This window comes from Diceros bicornis, chromosome X, assembly GCF_020826845.1.
Source record: "Diceros bicornis minor isolate mBicDic1 chromosome X, mDicBic1.mat.cur, whole genome shotgun sequence".
NCBI classification, from domain to species: domain Eukaryota; kingdom Metazoa; phylum Chordata; class Mammalia; order Perissodactyla; family Rhinocerotidae; genus Diceros; species Diceros bicornis.
This window is the reverse complement of record NC_080781.1, coordinates 46,662,471-46,689,349: the sequence shown is the minus strand read 5'-3', so window position 1 is coordinate 46,689,349 and position 26,879 is coordinate 46,662,471. Positions and strand designations below refer to the sequence as shown.

At 48.3% G+C, this 26,879-nt stretch overlaps 1 protein-coding gene across 5 annotated transcripts in view; it reads right to left on the bottom strand.

Moving 5' to 3' along the window:
• Positions 1–26,879, bottom strand: part of IQSEC2 (IQ motif and Sec7 domain ArfGEF 2) — a 77,583-nt gene that overhangs the window by 41,582 nt on the left and 9,122 nt on the right. For 2 of the 5 annotated variants that reach the window (XM_058535952.1, XM_058535948.1), the window contains exon 2: positions 12,882–12,911. In XM_058535952.1, the coding sequence (XP_058391935.1) occupies positions 12,882–12,911 (30 nt within the window). Of the gene's footprint in view, positions 1–169; positions 266–2,119; positions 2,200–12,881; positions 12,912–26,879 lie in introns of those variants that run through there. The other 3 variants (XM_058535951.1, XM_058535949.1, XM_058535950.1) reach the window with 3 other exon arrangements.

Below are 26,879 nucleotides of genomic sequence, written 5' to 3'. Positions count from 1 at the left end.
TGGTCTCCTGACATTGTCCCCCAGTCATTCTCCTCACACGCTCAGACACCCAAGTCACAATCACTCTGGGAGGGCGGGGCTAGAGGGAGATAGGGGAGGGGCTGGCAATGATGTTGCATATTTGTCTGGAGGGGTGAAGGTTTAGGGGAGGGACAGGTCTAGCTCTTACCTGCTCTCTGCCAGCCTGCCTGAGGGGGTAAGCTTCATGGAGTCAAGGACCTGAGTAGGACAGCAATACTGGTGTAGAGTATGAGACGCTGTGGACCTGAGAGACAGTGAGAGACAGAGAAAGAGAGACAGAGAGAGACAGGGAGGGAGGGAGGGGTGAGGCAGGGTGGGGAATGGGGACAAGGAGGTGAGAGTGAGTGGGGGAGGGGAAGAGGAAAGACTGGGAGGAATGGGTGGTGGAGGATAGGGAAAGGAAGAGGTGGGTGGGAGGCAAGGAGGCAAGGAAGTGGGGAGGTAAGGGAGAAAAGGGAGGGAGGGAAGGAAGGGAGGGAGGGAGGATGGAAGGAAGGAAGGAAGGAGGGAGGGAGGGAGGGAAGGAAGGAAGGAAGGAAGGAAGGAAGAAAAAAAGAAAAAAACCACAAAGTCAAGAAAGAGAGGACGGCACTTGAAACAAAAACAGAACACAACGACAACAGGGGGCAGCAGAGACGAAAGAGCGGGGCTGGGCCTCCTGCGTTCCAGGTGACTCCGTGGGGACCTCAGCCACGGAGACACTGGGATATCACAGCAGGGAAGGGGGAAGGGAGCCCTCCTCACACCAGACGCCACACAGGTAGGAAAGAGGGAAGAGAGAAAGAGGGATAAAAGAGAAAGAGAAAAGATGTATGGAGGGGGCTCCCCCTTATAGAAGACCCCTCACAAGAAGGGAGGGAGGGATGGAGAGAGGAGAGGCTCTGGGTCCAAAGAGAGGGAAGAACCCAGACCAGGCAGGTAGAGGAAACACTATAGTAGGAGAGGGAGACAACAGAGAGAAACTGAAAGAGACAAGGAAAGGGTGAGACAGAAAAGGAGAAAGAGGAAGACAGAGAAAGGGTGAGACAAAAGACACAGAGAGAAGAAAGGGAGAGGCAGAGAGTGCCAGAGCAAAGGAGAGAGGCGAGGGCGGAGGAGAGCTGATAAGGTCTCAGTGGTCTTGGTGACAGGATGGGACTGGGGGCTGAGTGGGTGGGTGGGGCCCAGCGAGCCAGAGGACCGGGTGGTTCCAAGCAGAAGTCTTGATTTCAAGGCCAGTGCTGCGCCCCCAGCCCAGGGCAGGGCCCATGCTCTGCCCCCCAGTGCTGTGCCCCCACCCCTAGCACAGGGTCCAAAGGCCCCTCTGCCTCCTGCTTCTCGTGATTAAAGTTCAGAGAATGGGAAGTGGGAGGAGGGACAGCAGGGTAGTGAGGCTGAGGGCCTGGTCCCTGCCCTACCCAGCCCAGGGCAGGTGCTGGGAGTGGAGCTGGCCCTTCCAGGTCAGCCAGCCCCTGTCCACCACAAGCCCCTGAAGGCAGGTTGTAGTCAGGGCCTGGCCATTCAAGAGACTAAGTAAAGGCCAGGAGATGTGGCTGCAGGCCAGGCCAGTTGCCCAATATCTCACTTGCTGCAAATTTGAGGATGCCCAAATCTTAGAACCTTACAGAGAATCTTGGAATCTGAGACTCTTCTTATCAGACACTCTGGAATAAGCCTCATCATCAGAACAACTGTTTCTCAAGTGCCATCTACGTGCCAGTCACCAGCCCAAGTCCTTGACTCGTTATCTCATTAAATCTAAGACTCAGAGACCCTTAGGTTGCTGGAACGTGGGTATTAGAGAATCTCAGCAGCTATGGGGAGTCCTGCCAGGCTAGCACACCAGGGCAGCCACCAATCACGCCCCTCACAGGTCACAGACTGTGCTGCTCAGGGCTCCAGGGGCCTTACAGTGCTGGGCACCCAGATGCCCATAGGCTCACTCACTCGAGCTGGGTCCCTCCCCCAAGCCAAAGGCCTCCAAGATTCCAAGAGGGGAGCCAGGAACCAGGAAGCCAGGAGGCTGCTGAATCAGCAGCCCAGGGACCTGGTCCAGGCCTGGGTAGGGAGGGAAGGGGTCAGGCTGCAAGGCAGGGGGGAGGGGGAGCCAGGTTCCTACCTGCTACTCTTCCCGGGGGGTTCCATGGGTCTCGACCTGTCCTGAGGGCAGGCCCCCTGGCCCAGGCAGTGCCTCCACTGTGTCACCACCCCCTCCTCCCCAGCCCTTCCCTAGAAGGAGGAACCAAGGAGGCGGGGCCAGGCCAGCTGGGCAGTAGGCCAGACTGCAACTGGAAACTTTGCTCCTTCCCCTGCTCCCCTAGGAAGGCTGGGAACTCCTAGTAAGAGGAAGCAGCTTTGAGAGCTCGCAGTGACTCCTCTGGACCAAACACCAGGCTGGGCTCCCCATGTGCACCTCCGCTGGAATCTCCCCAAGCACCCTGTCAAGTACCTGTCAGTAGCCCTATTCTCCTGAAGAGAAAACTGAGATGGAGAGACATTAAGTAACTCGGCACAGGTAATACAGCTAGTAAGTGGCAGAACCCTAAGATCAGAACCTGGTTTGGCCATTCCCAAATCTGGAATCTGTCCCCTTGGTCATATTGCTGCCTTGTGAATACAGAAACCTTCCAAAAGCTTTTCACAAACATTCTCTTCTTCTGCACAGTTAAAGAGACTCTGGTTGGTTGCTGTGCTGGGATGCTCCAGATCAAGTAAAATTCAAATCACCCATTTTAGGAAATCAAGATGAGGCCCTGGCCAATATTGCTGACCATTGCAATAAGCTCTTACTCTCTTCTGTGTTATTTTCTGGACTGGCTAAGAGAAATGCTCCCTGAAGAAAAAAGCAAAAATCAGAAGAAATGCCATTCACAATCAAGAGGCGGTTCTTCCAAGGAAATTGCTCTGCCTGATTTTACAGATGGGGAAATCTTCCCCTGGAGAGGAGAAGAGTCTTCCTAAAGTTATACAGCCAGTCAGGCTAGAATCCAGGTGCCCCAACTCCCTACCTACCTATCACAGTAAGCTCTCTCTCTCTCTCTCTCTCCCCCCCCTCCCTCCCTCTCTCCCTCCCTCCCTCCTTCTCTCCCTCCCTTTCTCTCTCTCTCTCTCTCTCTCTCTCTCTCTCTCCCTCTCTCTCTCTCCCTCCCTCTCTCTCTCTCTCTCTCCCTCTCTCCCTCTCTCTCTCTCTCTCTCTCTCTCCCCCTCCCCATATGGGTGGGGCTGAAGAAAGGAGAGAATTTTGAGGATTTAAAGGGTACGGGGTTTCTGAAGAGTACCACAGATCCAGCTCAGAGCACTCTTGTCCTTTCAGGGCCCCAGAGTCCAGGCCCCCGGCTGTTCTGAGCAGAAGGTGGCCCTGGGAGGGGCCAGGGGGCCAGTGATCTGGAAGGAATAGGAGCTGACAGGCAACAGGCCAGCCTTCCTCCCTTCCTGCCTCCCTGCCGAGGCAGCTGATTCCTCTCAAGAAAGCCAAAGCTGCAGAAAGAGAGAGGCTCTCCGGACCACCGCAAAGTTGGCATCTGTGGGCCCTTCATGGCCTCCTCTCCTTCTGCCCACCCACAAAAGCCCCTTGGTCCTCAGGACTCTGGCCTCAGCTCTTGCTTTTTTCTCTCTCTTTCAGCAACTCTTCTAGCTCCTGTGGCAGCTGCACCTCATGCCCATTTGCAATTATTGCCCCAAGAGCTGCACCTCCAGCCCAAACCTTCCTCTTGGCCTGGCAGGAGTTGAGAGACAGAAATTCTAGTCCTGGCCCTAAGGCTGATGCTGTGTGACCTTGGGCAAGCCCCTTCCCCTCTCTGGTGAGGCAAGGAGACTACACTTTGGAGCCGGGTAGAGCTGAGTACAAATTCCAGCTCTACCACTTTTCAGCTGGGCAACCCCTCTGAGGCCTAGTTTATTCATCTATGAAAGGCGAGTGGCAATTTCTACCTCACAGGTTCTTGTGAGGATTCAGTGAGACGAATGTGTGCATGATGAAGAGTCTCAGCTTGAGCCTGAGTCTGCCCCTTCCCCCAGGGAGGCAGGGGAGACCCATGGGAAGCCTGTTTGTTTCAGGGATGGGAAGATTTCTAGGAAAATACCTCTGAATCTGGGCCACTCTTGGAATTTAGACATATCTGAGCATATGGGGTAGACTCATGTGATGACCTACCAGTGGCTGAAGGGAAGAAGGAATTAAGGGTGAGGAGTTTGACCCAGCCACACGGCACTTGTGGGGCCTTCATTCACTTATTCAACAGATCCTGTAGACTAGGCACTGGGCCAGTGCCAGATACAGCAGTGACTAAGGGTAGTCAATGTCCTGAACTCCTGGAGCTTATATCCAAGTGAGAGGAGACAGACATTCAACAACTAATGGAATTAAGCTGGGCAAAAAGTGGAGGTAGCGGGGGGAGAGTGTTCCAGGCAGAGGAAACAGCTTGGGCAAAGGACCTGAGGTGGTATTTGCAGGAACTGCAAAGAGGCCAACGTGGCTGAGTGGAGAAAGCAAAGGGGAGAGAGGTGAGACTGGAGATGTAGGCAGAGGCCTGATCATGCAGAGCCTCAGAGGCCACGATAAAGTTTCAGCATTTACACTAAGGGCAATTTGGCAGCCTGTGGTTCATGGATAGGCATGGGGGGTGTCTCTGAAGCCCCTGAAGTTGTATGAAAAATATTAATGACTAAGAGCACGTTTCTGGGGGAGAGCATAGCTTTCATCAGATCCTCAGATGGGTTTGTGGTCCCAAAAGGGCAGAGAAGCTCCTTACACGATTCCATTCATTCAGTATCTACTAGGAGCTAGTGGCAGGCATCCTAGAACCTTCTGTGAGCTGGCCCCTACCCCCCACTTCCAGCTAGTCTCAGCCTTCCCCCCATCTTCAACCTGTACTTCACCCAGACAGAAGTGCTTACAATTCTCTGTCACACTTTGCTGTCCATGCTTCATCTTTGCCTGTGCTATCTTCTGCTCAAAAGGTCCTTCCCCACCACCCCGCCCCGACTGTCACCTCCCCACCTCACTAGCTCCCCCTTGTTCTTCACAAGTCAGCTCAAAGGTTGTGCCCTCTGAAAACCCGCCCTGACCTCTCCCCTGTGTTCTTCCCACCCTGTGCTTCTCTCAGCACTATATGTTCACATGCTGTTGCCCCTTCTGGGATGGGAGCTCTCTGGGGACAGGGGCCATGTCTTATTTATCCCAGTGTCCTCAGCATCCAGTGCAGGGCACCTAGTCACACAGGTCAGTAAGTGTTGGTGGGAGACGGACAATCCACACTGAGATGGAGGCTGCAAGATGGGCTGGTGGACACTAGAGGGCACTGCGGTCACTGGAATCCTGGCCTGACGCTGGCCAGGCTAACCTAGGCTGGGCCCCGAACCAGGCACGCATGGAAGCATGGAAACTCTGCTCCTGGGTCCTGCAGCTCCTCAGCTCTGGGCCTAATTGACCAGGGTCTCTGTCTCAGCCTCCCAATTTACCTTCTACCTCCTTTCCAGACCATTTTGCACGACAGCCCCATCCCACTGCAGATACAGCTTTAGTTCTTCACAAACACAGGTACCAAACACTCCTCCCACGGCCCTGGCATACATTTTTTGCTCTGCCTGCAACACTCTCCACTTCACCTCACCCCACCCCCACGCTTCACTTGGCTAACTTCTACTCATCCTCCAAGTCTCAGCTTAGATGTCAGCTTGGAGAAGCCTCCCTGACCCTCAGGCTGGGTTGGGTTTACTTCCAAGGTGCTCCCACAGCACCCTACACTTCCCCTGTAATTGTCTGTAATTTGTTTCCTCATCTGTTTTCCTGCCAGACGGTGAGTTTCCTCAGAGCAGGACTCTATTATTCATCATTGTATCAACTGTATTTAATTCAGCACACTGCCTGGCACATTGTAGGTACATAATAAATCATACTTGAGTGAATGAATGAATGAATGGATGGATAGATGGATGGATGGATGACCTCGGGCAAATCACTTTACCTCTCTAGGTTTCAGTTTCCCCATCTGTAAAGTGGGTACAATCACCCCTACTTGGCAGGGCAGCCAGGAGGATTAAAGATAATGTGTGTCGAGTGCTTCCTAACAATACCTGACACATAGCAGACATTTTTTGAATCAAAGCAATTATTAATATTTGGAAGAGTAAAAGGGGAGGGAAGGAGTTGAAGGAGACTCTGCCCTGAGCCTGCGATGATCTCTCCCACTCAGGTTTATCATTTACATGTAGAAGTTGGCTTTAACAATAATAATAAAACTACCCTCTTTATTAACAATAACAACAGCACCTGCTATGTGCCAGGCTAGAAACAGGAGGCCCCTGAGGAGGTGGTGGGCAGCCTCTAGTCTCAGCAAGAGGATGTGAGGCTAGGGCTGAGGTCAGAGCCGTGGGCATTGCCCCTGTGACTGGAGAACAGTCATTACGGGCACAGCTGGTTCCAAACTCTTTACTCATAGGTGAAAACTTGTCTAAGGGTCATTAATTCCCTCTGTAATTAGTGTAAAAACTGCAGGGTTTGTATTAATGGAAAAGTAAGCTCAAGCGTCAAGCTGATAATATTGATAATGTGTGCTCGTAATTATATACTGCAGATAACTATAAATTCAGTCACTGTACTAATAAAATGTAAAAATTCCTGAAGCAACCAAGAAGTTGGTAGCAGCTGTACCATGAGTAGCATTATGCCAGTTGTTCTGAGGCTATAAAAATCACCACATAATGGTAGCAATGGTAATATTCACTGTGCACTTAAAAGCTATTTCGGCATAAAATAAGGGGAAATTTTTACAAAAAACAGGGCGTTTTGATGTAAGCACTGAACTTGAAAGCATAGTGAGCAAAGATCACTTTGCATTAGAGTAGGAACCAAAACCTTGATGGAGGGGCACTCTTACAATCGTCAGTCTCTGAGCAGACTCTGACCTCACTGTGGACATATAAACACTGTGGTCACTGTAGAAGAAACACCAAGTCCCAAGTATCTGACCTCTCTACCCTCACCCACTTCTAAGAGAACTGACTCACCTACAGCCCCTTGCCGCCTCGTGTTACCACGTGCTGGACAGAAACGCTGCAGTCATATGGGGGTGGACTCTGAAGCTGGAAGGTCACGTAGCTTCCAGGTTGCTGGCCATGTCAGGCCGCGTGAAAGTAGAGGAAGCCAGTCCAGAGAGAGGAGTCAGTGACAAAGAGATGAGGAGGACCAAGCAAGCCATGAGAGATGGAGGGAGACAGAGATGTGGGCCCGGGTGATGCACAGAGAGAGAGAGAGCAATCTCTGTCCTTGAATTCTTGGTCCCACTTCCAGTTGGCGTGAGGGCTGGCTACACTTCATTTACTGTTCTATGATTCTGTGAGCTGTAGCCTCACAATAGTTCCCCCACACCACCCTTTATTCTTGAGCGAGTTTGAGTGGGTTTCTGTTCCCTGCAACAAAACGTACCCGGACTAAGACAAGGAAAAATTGGGGATATAAGTGCAGGGCCTGCATAAGCAAAAATGCATAAAGAACACTTATGTAGGGAGGGGTGAAAGCAATTATAAAACGTATGTTTTTTCACCCAAATGCTCCCTCATTTACTGACACTTGCTACCACAGACACGCTACAGCCACACACTGACATTCTGTGGCACACAGAAACAAATGCAGCAACAACCAGCTATGCTTCTATGCAGACACCCTGACATATGTGGACATGCCAGCATGCAGCGCTGCCCCTGTGCTGTTCACACCCACATGGACACAGAGCCGGCCAGCATGCAGGAGCGCATCCACACGCACGAACACAGTGGCACTGCCCAAAAGGCTTGGGGCAGGAGTTGAGGCTTCACTGGGCTCTGCGCAGCTTCCCTCCCCATCTGCCAAGTGACTCATCCCCAGGGCTGCTAATTAAAGCCAGGACAGAGGGGACAGAGGTGAGGGGAGGGGAAGCAAGAGAAGGCAAGTTTATTTTGGTGCCAACCAGGCATGCAGCCAGCTTAGGGGTCACCCACTTCCTGAGGCCAGGCCAGGCTGCGGCAGAGGAATGCAAACATGCAGGGGAGGGAGGACCCTCTTACCTCTTCTTGCCCTTCGTGAGCTTCCTGAGAAGGTACCTCCTTTGGGAAAATTACCCAACCCACCCCCCCCCGCCCCGCCTCCCTCCTCCTCCCTCCCACTGTCAGATTCCAGCTCTACTCCTTCCAGACTCTTGTCCTTACAACTGGCTTCTCCTCGTTAGCACACTTCCATTTGGGCTTGCCAGAGCTGGCTCATCTGTGTCTGTACTCTGCTTCTGTCCTCCCTCTACGGATCACCCAACACAGGCCTGATACATAGGGAATGCTCTGTATGTGCTTCTGGAACACAGTTGGGCTAACCCCAGGATAGTGTGGTGACCGCAACTCTGAGGGTCTGGATTCCTATCCTGGTTCTACCACTGGGTAAATTATTTTAGCTCTCTGAGCCTTAGTTTCTTCATCTGTAAAATGACAAAAATATAGACCCTACAGGATTATTGTGAGGATTAAATGAAGAGAACATAGGTAAACTGCCCAGCACGGTGCCTGGCATTTAACAGCTTTAGCTATCACCCAGTAAGTGCTGCTGCTGCTAATTAACACCCTGCCTCAGGCCTGGGGTAGCAGCAATTACACAGAGCCAAGTACCAAGCCTGGCCCCACCACACAGTACCTGGGGGACCTCAGACAGGTCATATAAGCTCTCAAAGCACTGTCTCATATGTAAAATGGGGATTCACAATATGACGCCATAGATTTACTGTAATGATTTGAGGCTGTCAAACATTCTGTGTGGAGCCCACTTCTTAGAAGCGGCTGGATAAATTGCAGCAGTGATTACTAAGGATAGCAGAAGGAGCTCAGACCCTTGGGCCAAAGAAGCCCAGGAGGGAAGAGGCAGTCAAGGTGGACTAGGACAGCCAGGGAAGGCTTCCCAGAGTGCGTAGGCCTGGAGTTGGGCCCTCTCAAAGCCAGAGAGCATTCAGCAGGCCATAAGTGACAAGATTCCAGGCAAAGGAAGTGGTGGGAACTGACAGCTGGGCAGTGCAGGCAACCAGGCTGTGCTGAACAGGAGGCAGCATGGGAGGGAAGAGCTGGATGCAGCTGGGGCAGCTCTGGGGACTGGTGGTGTCTTGGACATGTGGATGGGGGAGCCACGGAAGGTCCGTGAGGTCTTGGCCACCCCAGATTGCCAGGAGGTCAGAACAAGAAAGAATCTTAGAGACTATCTAATCCAAACTCCCGTTGGACAGATAGGGGCACTGAGGCCCAGAGTGGGAGGCCTCCTCTGGGAACAGAGCCAGCAGTGGCTCCTCCTCCCACTTCTCCTCCCAACTGCAGCATTCCCGTTGCCATGGGGACATCCCTGCTCCCCAGGTGTCAGCGGCTCCCCCACCCCCACCCTCCTTCCCTAGCAACAGGCCATCTCCTCTGGCTCTCCTCCTTGCATGCCTAGCAATGCCAGCCTGGTCCCTAGGGCTCCCGAGTTCCAGCCTGACCCTCACTTCAGCAGCAGTACCTCCAGGCCTGGGCTCCCTCCGCTTCTGGTGGCAGAGGTATTGGTCCCTCCTGCCCCTCTCCATTTCCAAGTTCTACACTTCTCCACATTTCTCAAAATTGACGATCCAGTATATGACAATAGGGTGAGTTGGGGGAGGGCGCAGGGCACTATACAATGTATTGAGCCACTATTTTATCCTGAGCATTGCTTTACTTCAAGTTCTCTCATCAACCCAGAAAAGTCAGAATTATTGTCCCCATTTTACCAATGAGGAAACTAAGGATCAAAAAAGTTAAGTGATTTCACAAAGAGCACACAGCTAGGAAGCAGGCTCTGCTGACAGCTAGCTTTGTGATCTTGAGCCATCGCCAGTCCCTCTCTGGACCTTGGTTTAAGGTGCCGGTAGGTTTGACGACTTCTCACAAATCTACAGGAAGTCCAGACACCTTTCTCTGCCCTGAGCCCTTCTGCAACACAAGCTGTTCAGCTCTAATTAGACTCCACACTTCCTCTGGCACCCCATACTTAGAAGCCCTCAGGCCTGGGCCCTGCCAGGTGGTTTTCCATCCACCAACCCCGCTCACTCCTTCCTGTTCTGCTTCCACAACAGCCGAGGACTAGCCCCTCTCCTTGGTGTTCCTTCTACTCTCCTAACCTTCCCCCTCCACATCCCCCCAATGTTTATTTGATGAGGACACTGGGGCTCCAAGGGGTGAACAGATTTGTCCAAAGTCACATAACTAGAAAGTAACCTAGCCATAAATGGAGCCCTTTGCCTGGACCCAGTTGCTGCCCTTTCTATGCTGCAGAGCCCAGCCTCTCTCCTCCAATCTTCCCTGGCTCCCACTGATGACAGAAGGCGTCTGTGACCCAGCCCCAACTAGCATTCTGAACTTTAACATTTTCTCCTTTCCTGCCCAGATCTGTTTTAGCCCAACCGGCTGCCCCGGTCTCTAGCCCCACCTCCCTTCTGACGCATGCTGGTTCCACTTCCAGGGATGCCCTCCTTATGCTGAGTCGGTGCGTCAGTCCTCCACAGGCCAGCTCAGGAAGCTATCCCCGACCCCTAACTGAAGTGAGCTCAGGAGTTTACATGCAGGTCCTGAGAGCATCATCAGATGGTCCCACCTGGCCCTGGTTCCAAGTTAAACGGTCTTCCCACCACGTTTGCAAGATCTTGCCCCACAAGTGCTGTTTTAGGTCCCTTCCACAGCCCAAGTTTGACCCTTGCTTCTCCAACTGCTGAGTTCTCAAGGCCCCTGTAGCCTCCTCGGACTGTGGGCCCAGGATAGATGTCAGGAAGCACGTCTTAGTTAAACAAATGCTGGCTTTGGAACCAGACAGCCCAGGGTATGAGTCAGAGCAATGCCACCCTGGCCCATTGTTCTTTCCTTGGGCAAGGCATTGACCCTCTGGGGAACCTCATTTTCCTCATCTGTAAATCAGGGATCCTAATCCATATCTAATAGGGTAGTTATGAGCATTAAATAAAATCATGTTCAGAGTTCTTAGTATGTGAGGAGCAAATGATAACTGCTATTATTACTAATATTAGGATGAGGATGAGGATGATTATTATCTGCAAGACTGTCGAGACCTCCTACAGGGATGGTATGGGCAGGGCTCTGGGCTTGGTGCCAGGCAGACCTGGGTTTGAATCCTGGCCCAGCCATATATTAGTTGCATGGCTATAGGCAAAACCCATAAGCAGGTGGAGCTTCAGTTTCCTCAACTGTAAAACAATGATGATAAGGCTGGCCCAGGTTCCACCTACAGTGTCACTGAGAGGATCAAACAAAAGAAAGTCCCTGACAATTTCTGTAAGTTGTAAAAGCCCAATGTATGTCATCGTATGACTTATGATTATGATGATTATTAATTAAATACCCTGAGCTATAGGTCCCAAGAACTCCCCTGCTGGGCAGAGCTGAGACGTAGAGATGCCTTCAATCGGGTTCCTCACCAAGTAGCAGGCATATCAACAGGGATGCCTAGGATCCTGTGCTCAGAGTCAGCCCAAGTTGCCTTTCTCCAAACCCACAGTGGGACAGTGGGATCCATGTCCTTTGCTAGACTTGTGCCTTCCTAAATGTTAGGACAGGCTGTGCCCATGCCGTACTCCTTGGCTGCATGCTGGGATTAAATGTGTCTCATCATATACCCCTTGCCTGGACACTGGGCCTGACTGCATCCATCCCACTCCCCCTGCTTTCCTGCTGGCCAAGTGTGCTCCCATCCCACAGCCCCCACCTTGGCCCTGGGTATCAGTGTGCTCATCCCATACCCCCTGCTTGGGATGCTAAGACATGGTGTGACTCATTACACACCTCCGTCTGTATACTGGGATCCTCTGCCCCCCTCCCATATCCACTGCCTGCATGCCAGGACCTGGGCGCTGCATATGGTTGGGCAAGCTGTGGTCTGCACAAGGGTTCACAGCCAAGACGGCACGAGTCGGGGCTGAAATCCAACCTGTGCTCTGCTCACTGAGCTGGGAACCCTGGTGAAGGGCCGCAGTAGACCAGTGGAAAGGGAACATTCCTCCAACAGATCTGCTCAGTGGATTCTACTCTTCACAAATGTGCTGCATATGCTAGTCGAGTGTACCCATCCCATGCCTCTGCTGCCTGAGCCCATCTCATCTCAGAGGCCCACCCCATCACCCCTGGCCTGGATGCTAAGAGTGACTGGGCCCAACCCTGAGTCCCCCATCATTCCCAGTCAGTCCCTATACTTGACACTCATGTCTTCACGAAGCTTCTGATGGGTTAAGGCTTAGGAAATGCACAAATAGCCCTTGTCTCTACCCCAGTTTTACTCCCGCCTCCTCAAGTGGCAGATTGATCACACCCTAAAAAGTTACTGAAGCTTGTAAACCCTTTTTTACCAAGCATGCAAAAAAAATGTGCCCTTGTCATCATAATGTATATTTCTACATATGTGTAGAATGCGTCACATCAAAAGTCTATCCAAATCCCACTACTCAGGGCTAGCACAGTTCAGGGTGGAACGCAAATGCCAGACCAGGGAAGCCCCGCTTCTATCGTGCTCTCTTCTCCTGGGAGGAGAAGGTGGAGAAGGTGCCAGGTCCAGGGCCGACCTCTCTGCAGGTTGGCTTTCCCATCTGGGCAGCTCCCATGAGCCCCTCTGGGGTTCAGCCCAGCTCCTGAATCATTTAGGGTCAGAGAAACTGAGGGGCAGTTTTCAACTCCCTCCCCATGCCTGCCACATTCACCCTGGCCCTCCCACCCTACTCCATACCCACCCCTAACACCAATGGGACAAAACCCCTGGATTTGGCCCCCACCCCTGCCCTTGGATTCCAAAGTAACAAACTGGAGGCCTCCATCCCAGTCCCTGCCCCATCTGCCAACAGCTAAAGAAAGAAGGTACTGACCTGACTGTTCTGGAATTCTCACCATCAGATCTGAAAGGGAAACAAAAAAAAAAAAGACAGTCATCATATGCTCTCTACCCTTCTTCTCCCTCTGCCCTATGCAGTGGCCTTGAGGCCTAACACATGTCATGAAAATGAGGGGTAGGGTACTTCATGCAGAGAGAATAGCCAGTGCAAAGACCGTGAGATGGCAAGGGCCTGGCCAGTTGTTTGGACAGGGAGGACAGTGTGGCTGGGGTGGAATGAGAGAGGGGAAGCACGGTCAGAGGTGAGGTCCAAGAGGTGCCAGGAACCAACTATGTGGGGCCTGGTGGGTCATGGTGAGGAGTGAGGCCTTCCTTAGAGTGGCTGAGAGGCAGCCTGCAGCTGCAGGCAGGGGCAAAGCCCGAGCTTTAAACAGACAGAGACCGAGCCTCAGATATTGGCTCTGCCACTTACCAGCCCTGTGACCTGGCAAGTCACTTCCCCTCTCGGCATCTGAGCCTCAGTCTCCCCACCTGTAACACGAGGCAATCCTTACAGGGCTATTTGGATAATTAAGCCCTTTGGAACCCAGCAGACAAATGCCAGGTATTATTAACAACATAGAAAAGGCTTTGCCAATTGCCTGGTCCAACCTGCTTATTTTCCAGATGAAAAGAATGAAGCTGAGAGGGTAAGTGAGTCAGCTGCTGGGCTCCTTTCTACTACATTGGTCTGCCCTCTTCATTGTGAGGCCCCCTCAGAGGCAAAAGAAGGGCGAGAGAAGAGAATGGAGTGGGGGACAGCTTTGAGGGAACCGAGGAAATGAGTGAAATCTGAACCACACCCCTCCGCCTGCTCCTTCCCAAGAGGAGTGTGTGTGTGTGTGTGTGTGTGTGTGTGTGTGTGTGTGTTTAGTGGAGGGAGGGTTAGGACAGTGGAGCTGGTGCATTGGGGGTGGGGAAGGGGAGGAAGAAGGATGAGAGAACTTTGGAAGAAGAAATGGGAAAATATGGGAAGCAGGCCTCCTCATTCCCTTTGTCTTCTTCTTCTCTTTCTTTCCTACTCCCCCCCACCCAGTCCCATGCCAACTCCAGAGAAGACAGAGATAAACACATCACAGGCTCTGTCCTCAGGTGAGAGAACCAAGACCATCTTAGCTAGGGTAGCGTCATCTATGCTGAGTGAAAAACAAGAGAGGGACATACAGAGAAGGGAGGTGAAACTCAGAAGGGAGCATTTGTTGGAAGAGTGAACGGAGCACCCACCAGCGAGGTGGGGCAAGCAAGCATCAGGGTGCTGGAGCTCCGACAGTGGGTGAGTACAGCACTTCCAGTGCTGCTACTTACTAGCCACATAATCTGGGAGAAGGCACTCCCCTTGGTCCAGCCTCAGCTTTTTCACTTGTAAAATGGGGCAGGGGGTGAGAATCCCTCCCCTCAAGTAGTGGCTGTGAAGCTCCGCCAAGCACAGTGCCTGGTACATAGGGCATGCTCAGCCAATGACAGTGGTACCAACCTTTAGCCTTCATAACTCTCTAAAGGGAGAGAGGACCAGAGCCACAGAGCACCTTTTCACGTTTATTAAAACTTTCCATCTCACTGAGCAGCAACAAGATTGCGTCTGAGGCCTGGCTCAATTATTCACAAGCACCAGGTCAGAGGGGCCTAACTTCAATGACTCCCCAGCTGCCTATAGAATTGAGGCCAAGCCCCTCAGCCTCACTCCCTAACACTAACCCTCTGCTTTAGGCAGGCTGGTCTCCTCGCCATCCCACCTCACCTCCAAACCCCAGCACGCACTTATCCAGTCTATTGTATACCAGGCCCCGACCTGGGAATACAAACCCTCAAGGAGCTCACGGACTGACCCCAAACTTCAGTCTACTTGAGAGCATAAGCAACATATATGAACATCTCCACCATCACGTGAACGATCACTGAGCACTACTACGTTCTAGGCACGGTGGCAGGCTTTTCTTGTGCATATTTCTTTTGATCCTGCCAAGTGGGAATTACTCATCCAATTTTAAGATGATGAAACTGAGACTCAGAGAAATTGAAATGATTTGCGCCAGGTCACACAAGTAGAAGAGCTTAGAGTGAACCCCAAAGCTCGTGCTCTTACCACCACACTCCATTGTACCAGTAGCTCAGTGCTGGGCACTCATGCGCCCTTAAGGTAAGTTCCCTTATCCTAGTTCCCCAATGTCAAGACAGACCCTTCCTCTTCAGGGCTCTTTCTTCAGAGAGGTTACGAGATATGTACCTCTGCTCCAAAAGCATTTCTATGCAATGGGTTACAGTTGTTAAGATGTCAGCTAAGGGGAGCAAAAGAGCTCCAAGCCATGATGCAGAGTGAATTAGTCAGTTCTCCTCACTGTAGACTGATTCTTACTAGTTTGAGGGTATATGGCATCATAGGACCCTCAGTGTGGGAGTACATCCCACCTCAGAGGTTTACAGCCCTTTACACATTTAGTATATTATTAGTTATGTATAGATAACACTCATCACTAACTCTGTGCTATCCTACACCTCTTTGGGGCTAATGCCCTGCCCAATGGTCAGTCTACCTCTTATGCCATGAAGCTGGGCTGCCATTATTTTTGGAGGCAGCACAGACTGGTAGAAACAATGCTGGGCTCTCTTATGGCTCATTCTCTAATGGGCTGCATAAACTTGGACAAGTCATTACTTTCTGGACCTTGGTTCCTCATCTATAAGACAATGGGGCTGTGTTAGTTGAGTTCCAATCTTCAGGCTCTAAAATATTTTTTTAGTTTCTTCAGAATCCCAAGATTTCTCCCTTTTATCAACTGGATTCAGCTGTCTACATGTAGAAGCAGGGTTCCAGGCCTCCCTTTATCAACCCCTGTCAGGAGAGGAGATCAATTTCTCCTGCTACTCCCACAGGCTTCTCTTAATAAAAGTCCACTCAGGACCCTGGTTTTCTCAAAAGGCTTGGCTATGCCAGTTCCCATCCTCAGGAGTGATGCTCAATAGGCAGTAACTTATTGAAGCCTATGAGTATAGTGACCATATTTTCTGAACCAAAACCTCGGCATGTAATCTGATGAAGGATTTTGATGTTGCTGCTTCCAGGTACAAGAGGCAATCTGGAAGATGGGGGATGGCAAAATATCAAAAGTTCCTGCGGACTTATGGGGACAATAGGGCAGAATAATTGAAAAGAATATAGGCCCTCAAGTTGCCATATTGCGGTTTCTGCCCTCACCTCCCGACTGGATTCCCTGCGTCTGATTTTGATCCTCCAAGCCACCTATAAACAGTACCTGGGGAAACAATAGGGTGCCTGTCCCCAAGAACCTGAAATTAGATAAACAAGGTTGTTCTCTGAGAGTTAAACTAATAAACATAAAATGCATCAGAAACGAGATACGCCAAGTTACCTGACAGAGACAGACTGGTCCTTAAGCCAAGATTTGAGTAACATGTCTAAAAAATCAGGGGTCCAACAGAAAGGAGATTGAACACCAAGGAAAGTAGTTTTTTTTTTTTAGGAGATTTGAAGGGCAACAGTGAACAGGGCTCTTCCCAGGAGTTCTCCAAGGAGAAAGAGGTGGTACCCTGGCCCAGGGATCATACAGTTCTCTCTAAAAGCTGAGAACCAGCCCTGGGGCAGCCAGCCACCTTCTCTCCCAAACATCAACTTGTCTAACTGCAAGTCTCTTCAATGGACAACTCCCTTCTCACATTGGCTGCTAAAGGAACATCTCTAAAGTGAAAATCAATTGACGTGGTTCTCCTGCTTCAAACACTCAGTAATTTCCCCACTGACATCCCTTCCAGGCCAACTCAAGCTCTCCAAAGCTCTAAATCTCACACTGCTCTCCCATTTACTTTTTTAGCACATCAGTATTTACTACCTGGAACACTCTTGCTCCTCTTTATGGTTTTTAATTTTTTTTAATTTTATTAAAGTGATAGATGAAATAGTTTAAAAAGCCAAATTGTAAAAGAATCTTAACAAAAATAATAGTCTCCTTTTCAACTCTTTTTGTTATTTTTTCTGAGTTCACTTTCATATTTCTAAAGCGTACGCTCACATTGTTAATCTGTTTTTTGTGTGTGTGTGTGCGTGAGGAAGATCAGCCCTGAGCTAACATCCATGCTAATCCTCCTCTTTTTGCTGAGGAAGACCAGCTCTGAGCTAACATCTATTGCCAATCCTCCTCCTTTTTTTTTCCCCAAAGCCCCAGTAGATAGCTGTACGTCATAGTTGCACATCCTTCCAGTTGCTGTATGTGGGACGCGGCCTCAGCATGGCTGGAGAAGCCGTGCGTCAGTGCGCGCCCAGGATCCGAACCTGGGCCACCAGCAGTGGAGCCTGCGCACTTAACCGCCAAGCCACGGGGCCAGCCCTGTTAATCTGTTTTTGAAATTTTTTTCTTATGTGTGCTTTTTAAATTTTATTTGTTAACAAAGAACACATGTATATATATTTTCAAGTCACCCAGTACTGCAAGGATTATAACAAAAAACACAAATTCCCCACTCTACCCCTCCTCCCCCTCAACTCCCATTCTCAGAGAAAAACCATTTGCAAGTTTTTTAACTGCTTTTTCGGGTATTTACCTCCTCGTTTCTAAAAAACACAGGCATCCTTCTATTTCTTGATTTATTTTTTTAGTTTTATATATTATGTATTGAATTCCTACTGTGCAGGGAGAGGACAGAGCTCTCTTACACACACTACCACCCCCAGGCCCTAGTTCTCATGCAGGTACACACGTCCCCTCCTCTCATACTACCATGTAGTTATATCACGAAGTTTTGGTTAAATCAATATAGGTGGCTTACATTATTATGACTGCATCGATACTAACAATGGATAAATCATGTCATATGCTATAATCACATTTCCTTTCCCATAAAACTTCTTCTTTTCTCTGGCATTGATTACTATTATCTTTTTTTGCTTGCTTAGTTTTCTTCATATATATGATCAATTCTCCCCAAACTCTGTCACAAGTGCAGTTCTCCTCTCGATGTTTTGACACATCAGGTAGTCCATTGGATTATTTTTTTTCCTTCGAGACATCCATCCTCGCTATGATCTAGACTGTTTGCTCTCTAGGCCTCCACAAGATTGCCCTAAGATCTTCTCCCTTCCCCACCACTCTGGGATTCCCTTCACCTCTCTTTTGTGTTGGGTTTCCCATTTCCTAGATTTCTTGGCCGTTTTTCTGAGTTTTTGTCCACATTTTTCTGGAGCACATTCTCCAGTGCTTCCTGAGAAAGGAGGCATAGGACATAAAATCTTTAAATCTCACATGTCTGAGAATGTCTTTATTACACTCTCACCCTTGATTGATAATTCAACTGAGTATAGAATTCTAGGTTGGATATTGTGTTCCCTCAGAATTTTGAGAACACTGCTCTATTGTCTCCTAGCTTCCAGTGTTGCTGTTGAGAAGTCCAATGCCCTTCTTTTTCTTGATCCTTTGTATATGATATGTTTTTTCTCTGGAAGCTTGTAGCATCTTCTCTTTATCGCTGGTATTCTGAAATTTCACAGTGGCATATCTTGGTGTGGCTCTTTTTAACATTTATTTTGCTGGTTACTCAGTGCGATTTTCATTCCTTCAGTTCCAGTACATGTTCTTGTATTATGTCTTTGATCATTTCCTTCCTGCTGTTGCCTCCATTCTTTATTTCTGGAACTTCTATTGTTGGAAGTTGGAGTTCCTCAACTGATCCTCCAATTTTCTCCTCTTTTCTCTTCTGTTGTCCATCTCTTCCTCTTGTTATTCTGCTTCCTAGGATATTTCCTCACCTTTTATTTTCTAATCCTTCTGCTGAAATCTTTATTTTGGCTCTCAGTAGCTTTAATTTCCCAGGTAATGTTTGCTTTTTTGGTCATTCTTGCAGGTGGATGGTCTTCCTCAAATAGCCTTGTACTATCTGATCATCTCTGGCTACCTAAGGCTTGGGGGTTTTGTAAACATTAGTTGTATTGAGGTTTAATTTACATAAAATGAAATATACCTATCTTAAGGGTCCTTGGTGATCAGTTCCCATGACACTAACAAGCTGATGGGAAGCTCTGTGTGTAGATGGAGCTTGACAGGTGGTGGGCTTCACTGCAGTTACTGGGCTGAAAGCCTATTCTTTTGTTGGAAGACTCCCAAAAGTCATCTTTTGCGTGCAGCCCTGTTTCACCCCATCCTTCATTGTGTCTGGTGTCCCAAATCCCAGAGCCTCTTAACTTCAATTTCTCCAAAGAATCAACCTCCATCTGCAGAGATGTGGCTGATGGGGGCTGGGGGTAATCCCTGACTGGAGGTGGTTGGGGAGGGACTAAGAGGGTCTGTTAACAGACTTTCAATGTTCTCCCTGTTTTCAGTTCCACATCTCACCCTGCCTTCTGCAGTTCACAGTACCTCTGGGGCTCTCTAAGTGTAATAGTTTACTTCTGGTCAGCATCCCAGATCTTACATGTTTCTACATTTTTTATTCCTTTACTCATATTTCAGTGGGATTTGGGGAAGCAGCAGAGATAAATGAGTTTATTCAACTTATTGTATTTAACAGGAAGTTCCCCTTCTTATTCCAGCCAACTCCTATTCATCCTCTGTGACTCATTTAGGCAAGACTTCCTCCAGGAAGCTTATCTTAATGTCCCTAAGGGGGATGAAGAGCCTCTCCTCTGTTCTCCCACAGAATCCTTTTCTTGCCTCCATCACAGCCCTGATCAAACTGTTCTGAAAGTGTCCATTTCCATGCCTGACGCTCCCTGCAGACTGGGAGCTCCTGGCAGTCTGGCACTATGTCTTAGTCATGCCCATACCCCCAGTTCCCAGGGTCTGGTCCACAGAGGTACAGAGTAAATATGTGGTGATGGAATGAATGAATAAATGAATGACTATAAGAATGAATCAGACCCAGGCAGAGGGACCATCTAGAAAGGGAAACAAGCTGAATACAATTATTCTTACACAAGGCCACTTCCCTAAAAGCTGTATGTGCAAAGCTGCTCACTGCAACATGATTTAAACCAGTGAAAAAATGGGCCAAGCTTCTATACCCTATATTCAGAGGATGGTTAAGTACATTATGGTATATCAGTTGCCATGAAACATGACGCTTATGAAGAATATGCAATTGCATGGGGGAAATGCTCAAAAGAAAAAAATTTACATGTTGTATCATTTCAAATATATGAAAAGAATGCAGAGAATGAGGGAAATACACCAAATGTTCAGAGTGGCTGCCTTTGTGTGTTGTAATTATGGGTAATGTTTTTCTCCTCTACTTTTCCAAGTTTTTCTAAGTTTTCTAATGAAAGGATGCATTAAACGTATAATTTTTTAAAAGCTCCTAAGAAATGGAGATAGGTGTCCTGAGAGTGCTATGAACAAAATACTGTGAAGGAGACCTAAGGGTCTGTGTGCACATCCAGTGATGCTTGCTGGGAAGGCTCCAATCTTCATTAGCCAGAGACCCTGAAGGCCCAGACCCATGGAACACCACCCCGCCCCCCTCACTGCAAAGCAGGACCTAGCTCAAGAAGCCAAAGGAGGAGGATCTTGGAGCCCAGCCTGTTACAAATCACAATATCATAGGCCGTACTGGGAAACAGAAGCAGCAACACTGGACCCCACACTTTAGAAGTCCCTTTCCATGAGGTAAAGGGTTTGTGGGGCCAAAGGAACACACCCATCAGGATCTTTGGCCCTCTCCCTTCTAGACTGCACTGTAGGTACCCAGGACCCCAGAAATCCCTGCCCATATTTCTTGAGCTTACTTGCAGGAACTGTGTGGTCTTATTAACCAGATCCATCTGCTAGGCCCAATGGGTAGCCAAGGGGGAGGGAAGATAGACAGGGCTTGGATGTGGGCTGGGGTGTCCATATACATCTCAAGGTTCCATATGAACCACAGGTGGGAAGAGAAGGAGGGAGGGCCAAGGGCCTCAACTGGTACCTTGCCTGGGCCCCACAAATATAGAGGCAGGCAAATCCATAGGTCCCTAGGCCTCAGGGTTTGTAGAAGGGCCTAGCCTTGAGTGTTGGACAGATCTGAATTCAAATCCGTTTATTCGCTGTGCAACCATGGATGAGTCCATTCCCCTCTCTGAACCTCAGTTTCCCCAACTATAAAATAGGTAATAATAAAAATTCCAACTTCAGAGAGTTGTGGTGAAACTTGCTGGGGGTACAATGGCTTAGCGGTTATGAGCACCGGCTTTGGGTCAGACAGACCTAAGTTTGAATTCCAGCTCTGTCCCTCCTAACTATGTGATTTACATCTCTAAAGCACAGTTTACTCATCAACATAACAGAGATAATAATAGCACTAACTGGATAAAGTTGTTGGAAGGATTATGGTTGTAATGAATATGTAATAACATAGGAAAATGCTTAAATGCAAAAAGGCTGCTTAAAAGGTCATGCAAATATTGGCTATGGTAGAGTTGACTGGACCTTCTGCACTCTCCATCCCCCTGCCTAGCTTTATTTTTCTCTATAGTACTTACCGCTATTTGACATATTCTATATCTTCTTGTTTATTTGTTTCTTTTCTGTCCCCGCCCCTCATATTCACACATTAGAACGTCAGCTCTGCAGGGCAGAGGTTTGGTTGGGTTTGTTCACTGTTTCCAAGTGCCTGGAACGGTGGGAGCGTGAAGATATTCTTCAACAGTCGAGTAGATATCTGCCAGGTAGACAGGGGTAAAAAGGCATTCTTGGCCAGAGAACAGCCAGAATATAGGCATGGAAGCATTAAGAAGTCCACTATGCTTAGGGAACCCTAGACAGTTCAGTACAACTTGAGTGCAGGGTCAAGAAGGGAACAGAATGACTAGAAAGATGAGTGGGGCTGTGGTCTTACTGAAAGGAGCACACAAGAGCCTTCCTAGACCACAGTGGCATGAAGACCTACTTGTGACAGCCAGGAAGCGGAAAAGCACTAGGGGAGAGGCAAACATGCCTCTCAAATTCAAGTGCCACCTAAATCCTGATAATGTGAAAAGCGAAAGTAAAAACCTTTTGAAAGATAATTCAGGTGGAGAGGAAGACTCCTTTCTAAGGGGCCCATTTAAGCCAAGAACCAGACCTAGAAATGACAATAGGCAGGTATAGAAGTCAGGTGGATGAGGTTATGGTGACATGCAAGAAAATCTTATAAAGGTTATTAAAAGAGAAGAACAACTAGATAAGCCACAGGACAAATCAGAAAGCTTGATGGATAATGTAACTGCTTTCAGCAATGGATCCACACAACATCAAAGGCCAAGATGGTGGCGGGGGTGCAAAATGAAGGTCATGGTGGTTTCAGTTGCTGGTTGTCCTTTTGCTGCTGATTACTCTTCCTATAGTCCTTGTTTACCACCACTCATTGAACAAGTTCTGGGATGATAAGGATGATGATGATGATAAAGATTGCTGCAAACTTCAAAGGAGATATTTGTCTGTCACTTTTAAAATTCCTTTTTCAGGAAATAAAGAGGCAAGTGTCACTTCACATTTTTATTTTAAAGAGAAGAAAGATAGGCAGTGACCACAAGGAGAGCCTTGAACACCAGGCAACAGAGTGTGAACGTCATCCTGTAATTGCTGGGGAGCCCCTGGGGACTCGGCCCAAGGTGTGATGAGGTCAAATGATGCCTTCCTAACCTCATGCTCCTTTCAATCACTAAAGCAGGCTTTATTTGGTCCTTAGCATATTCTGCTTTCTAATAATCCAAAAAGAATAAAGTGACTATCTATGAAGCACCTACAATGGTCCAGGACTTCTTCTCATCATATAGATGTGAAAACTGAGGCTCAGAGTAGCAATGTGATTTACCTAGAGTCACGTAGCTAATAAGTAGTGAAGCTGAGATTCAGGTCTGGGTTTGTCTGACTCCAAAACCAATGCTTTTAACTGTTACAGCTGCAGCTTCCTTCTATCACGCCAGAGCTAAGCAGCACTTCATCTCCCTTACCAGCTCGTGAGCTTGGCCTCTTTCCCTCACCTGGCTCTGATCTCTCCTCCACATAGTGCAGCCCAAGGCTCCCCATACCATGAGCATTCAGGGAGTGCTTCTGGAAGAGACAATCATTCAAGGACAGAAGGCAGGAGCACTAGCAGGAGCATCAAAAAGGGAAGGTGGGGTTAGGCAGATTTACTGCAGTCCAGATCAGCTCAGCACTATGGTGAAAAAAAAAGAGAGAAAGAGAGAGAAAAGGAAAATGGAACAGCCCTCCCTTCTTGCCTCCCTCTGCTGGAGGCAGATGGATGGAGGTTCTGCCATGATAGGAAAGAGAGTAGGCGGAAGGGGGAGCAGCTAGAGCAGCCTGCTCTTGCAGAAGCCTCAGCTCAGCCTCAAAACCCCCTCCTGTGTGCTTGAGGGCCATCTCTGGCCCACCTGCTCCTGCTGCCTAAGCAAAGGAGGCTGGGCTGCTCTCCAAGCACCCACCCAATCCTGCCGAATCACAGCTCACAGCAGACCCAGACCATCTCAAGTCACAGCGAGAGCACCTGGAGAGGTGAAGGGGCTGGTCCAGGGGTCTAGAGGGAGGCAATGTCAGGGTGGCGGTCAGAACTCAGGGCTCCAGTTCCTCAGCTGAGGGCTGCCTTGACTACATGGTCTAAATGGTAGAAGTCGAGGAAAAGGGGCACTCTGGAGGCTGCCACAGGAATGCATATGACCGGGCTGCAGCCAGAGGCAACACACGCCAAAATGAAGCCATCCAGGGTTGGGTATTTGGGGGATTTATTAATAATTTCCATTCTCAATCTGGATTGAATCTCAAAATGGATTTACCATTTTTAAAAGTAGCTTTAGCCTTAGTTTGGACCTCAAGAACGTAAATATTTATCTCCCCTCTCTCCCAGGACCCCACTAAAATGAAAGTGAGGGAATAAAATATGAACTCATAACAGTTAAGAGGATGGGAGAGGGTGATATCAATGGGTAAGAAATTTCAACAAATTTCTGGAAGCAAAACACAAAGAGAAGAGTGTTCACAGTTGAAGAAGAGCCAGGGACACCACTCAGGAGGTTACAGCTGGGGAGGGAGCCAGTCGGGCCAGCAGAGGCCCGGAGAGAGTCTAGACTTGGAGATGGTAGGTACGAGGGAGGGTGGGAGCAATTAGGGGCTGAAAACAGGGTGATAAACTGAAGATAAGTATATGAAATCCTCCCCTTCCCACCCCAAGCCCCAGATCCAGAACACAAGCTGCCTGGCATTCACCCCTAGGCAAAATATCAGAGAGCTCCTGGCTAAAGGAATTAAATGATCTAGGTTGATTTACAGCACCTAGTGGTATGTTGGTGCCCCCAGAATAAAGTGCTTTTCACTGTGACATTTGGGGGGCACCCATTATAACAGTCAGCTCCCCGGTGGCCCACCTAAAACAAAGCCAATGAGTGGACAAGCCAGCCTGGATATAAAGACATCTCAGTCAGGCTTTCTATTAAGTCAAAATAGAAAATATGAGAGAAAAGGTAACCAGCCTAGAGGATCAACCCAGAAGTTCAACATCCAACTAACAGGCATTCCAGAAAGAGAAAACAGAGAAAATGAAGGGGAGGAAACGATCAAAGAAACTATGTACGAAAAGACAAAGTGCATCAAATTGAAAGGGCTCACCGAGCACCAGGTAGGGTGAATGAAAAACAGACCTGGAGCTGAGTGCTGGTTACAAGGGTGTGTTTGGCTTGTAAAAATTGACCAAGCTACTCATTTGTGGTATGAGCACTTTTTTGTATGCATATTATATTTCAGTGTGAAGTTAAAAAAAATCCCTCTCCTAGAAATCTCCAAGTAAAATGTTCCTGGAAGATGTGCTATGATTATCCCGAGGTTCCAGGGAGTAAATAAATAAATAAGAAGGGCGGAAAGAAAGTCCTGGTCCAAAGATGAAACAAAGTAAAAAGTGGCATGATTTTGAGCAATTCGTAGAGTATAAGAAAGGAAAATCCATTTGATCTTAATGCTAGGAACATTTTCCTGAGAGTATAGAGGTTGTGACAGTGGACCCGTGGGAAGTGAGGTGCAATTTTAGTACACTATTTGGCCCTGCAATGAATAATATTGACACAGTCATAACCACATAAACACAGTGTATTGGCAGTCAGCTTTTAAAATCAACTTATCTAGATAAAGCACTGGAGACCTAATTATCGTTACAGAACATAACGCAAATGTAATCAACCTCGCTGGATGCAAAAGTACAGAACACAGAAAGTGGGAGGTGGAAGGGCAGAGAAGAGATGGAGGAAAGGATGGGGCACTAGTAACTATGTCTTACAAACTGAGTGGTGGAGAGATACTATGGAAAGTTGATGGAATAAGAAATCACAGTTTAAAATAGTATTTAATAAAGTTACAAAGTTAACTAAGAGGAACCAAAATGGTAATATAACTATCAAAATTTGGGAGGGGGAGAGAAAGAGTCAGGTGTTGTAAATAAGCTAAATTCTCATTTATCAGAGTAGGAAGAAGTCAATAGATAATGTTTAAAGTTGATAAATGAAGAAATAACCACGAAGCATGAATTTAGAGATACGAAGTTAGCACCAGAAAACCTAAATGGTAAAAGAGGTCACCTCCGGGCCCTGGGAAGTGGGGGCAGGGAGACATCAGCTTTTTGCTATATACGTCCTTGTGTACTATTCGCCTTTTTTAAAATTATGTATATGTACTGCTTTGATTTAATTTTTAAAAACAAGTCCCTCCTCTTTCTTTGGAAGTTTCCCACACGGTACATACAAAATAGGGAGGTTGATGATTCTAACTCATGTGAGGTCCTGTTTTCCAATCCATGCTTCTTTTTAGAGCAGGACCAAGACAGGCGAGTGAAGGACTGACTCCCCCCTAACTAACCCCTCGACTCCTCACAGTACCACAGTCATCCATGCAGATGCTTTCTCAGCTGCCCCAGCCTACACCACCCTCTGGTCCTCTTCAAACCCCACTCTCGCCAGTCCAGCCTCTCCAGCCTTCCATTCATTCAACTACTTACACCCATCAGTTATTTATACCTGCCTGAGTCACAAAGGATTTCAGGTGGCTTACTCCAATAACACGGATAAGCAAAGAATAAATATTGAACTACAAAATAAGAACTCAGAAAAAGAGATCAACAAAGATGCTAAAGCTGTACTTCAAATTGTAGCTGAGGCAGAAAGCAAGACACAACGAGCCATGACAGCCTCATGTTAGGAAGGAGGAAATATACCAGTTTTCAGGAGAAGCAAATCGTTGCCTAGCACTGAATTCTTCAAGTCACTGTCCATGGGGGATTTCATGAAGAAGGAAATGAATGTTTTTGTTTTGTTTTATTTTGTTAAACTTTAAGTTGCCCTATTTTAATGATGTGCTATTTAGATATTTGGATGAGTTATCTCCTATAAAACCTAAAGAATCCCAGGTAATATCATGATTATGAAATGAAGTATATTAGCATATGCTTTGGCATGATCATGGATTATTTCATTGATTTTCTTTCCCCAGAAATGACTGTTTATTGAGCACCTACAAGTATCAGGGAATGCCCTTCAAATGATCTTGGTTAATCCCGAGAGATGGGCATTGTCATCCCATTTTACAGATGAGGAAACTAAAGCTCAGAGAAGGTAAAATGGCCTAGCTGAGGTCATCCAGCAGGTTGGGGCAGAGCCTAGATTCAAACTTAGGTCTGTCTGTCTCCAAAACTCATTCTTTATGTATCATATCATGGGGCCTTAAAACAAAGGCACCTAGGCGGGAGACATCCTGCCCAAGGGAAGGGGGACATAGTGACGACATACACAGGCCCACCCTCTTCCAGAAAAACAGAAAAAAGGGGATGACAGGCCTGGCTGTCAAGCCAGAAACTGCCTCTGAGCTGCCTCAGTTACATTACATGAGGACCTCTAAGGCAGAAACCAGCAGAAAGAAGGCTGGGACCTGGGTGGAGGAAGGGAAACCTGGGGCCACTCCCCAGCTACGAATCTAGAAGATCTGATTTCCAAGGGGCTGAACCAGACAAAGCAGAGGGTCTGTCTGTCATCAAACAAGAGACCCTTTATTTAGGTGAT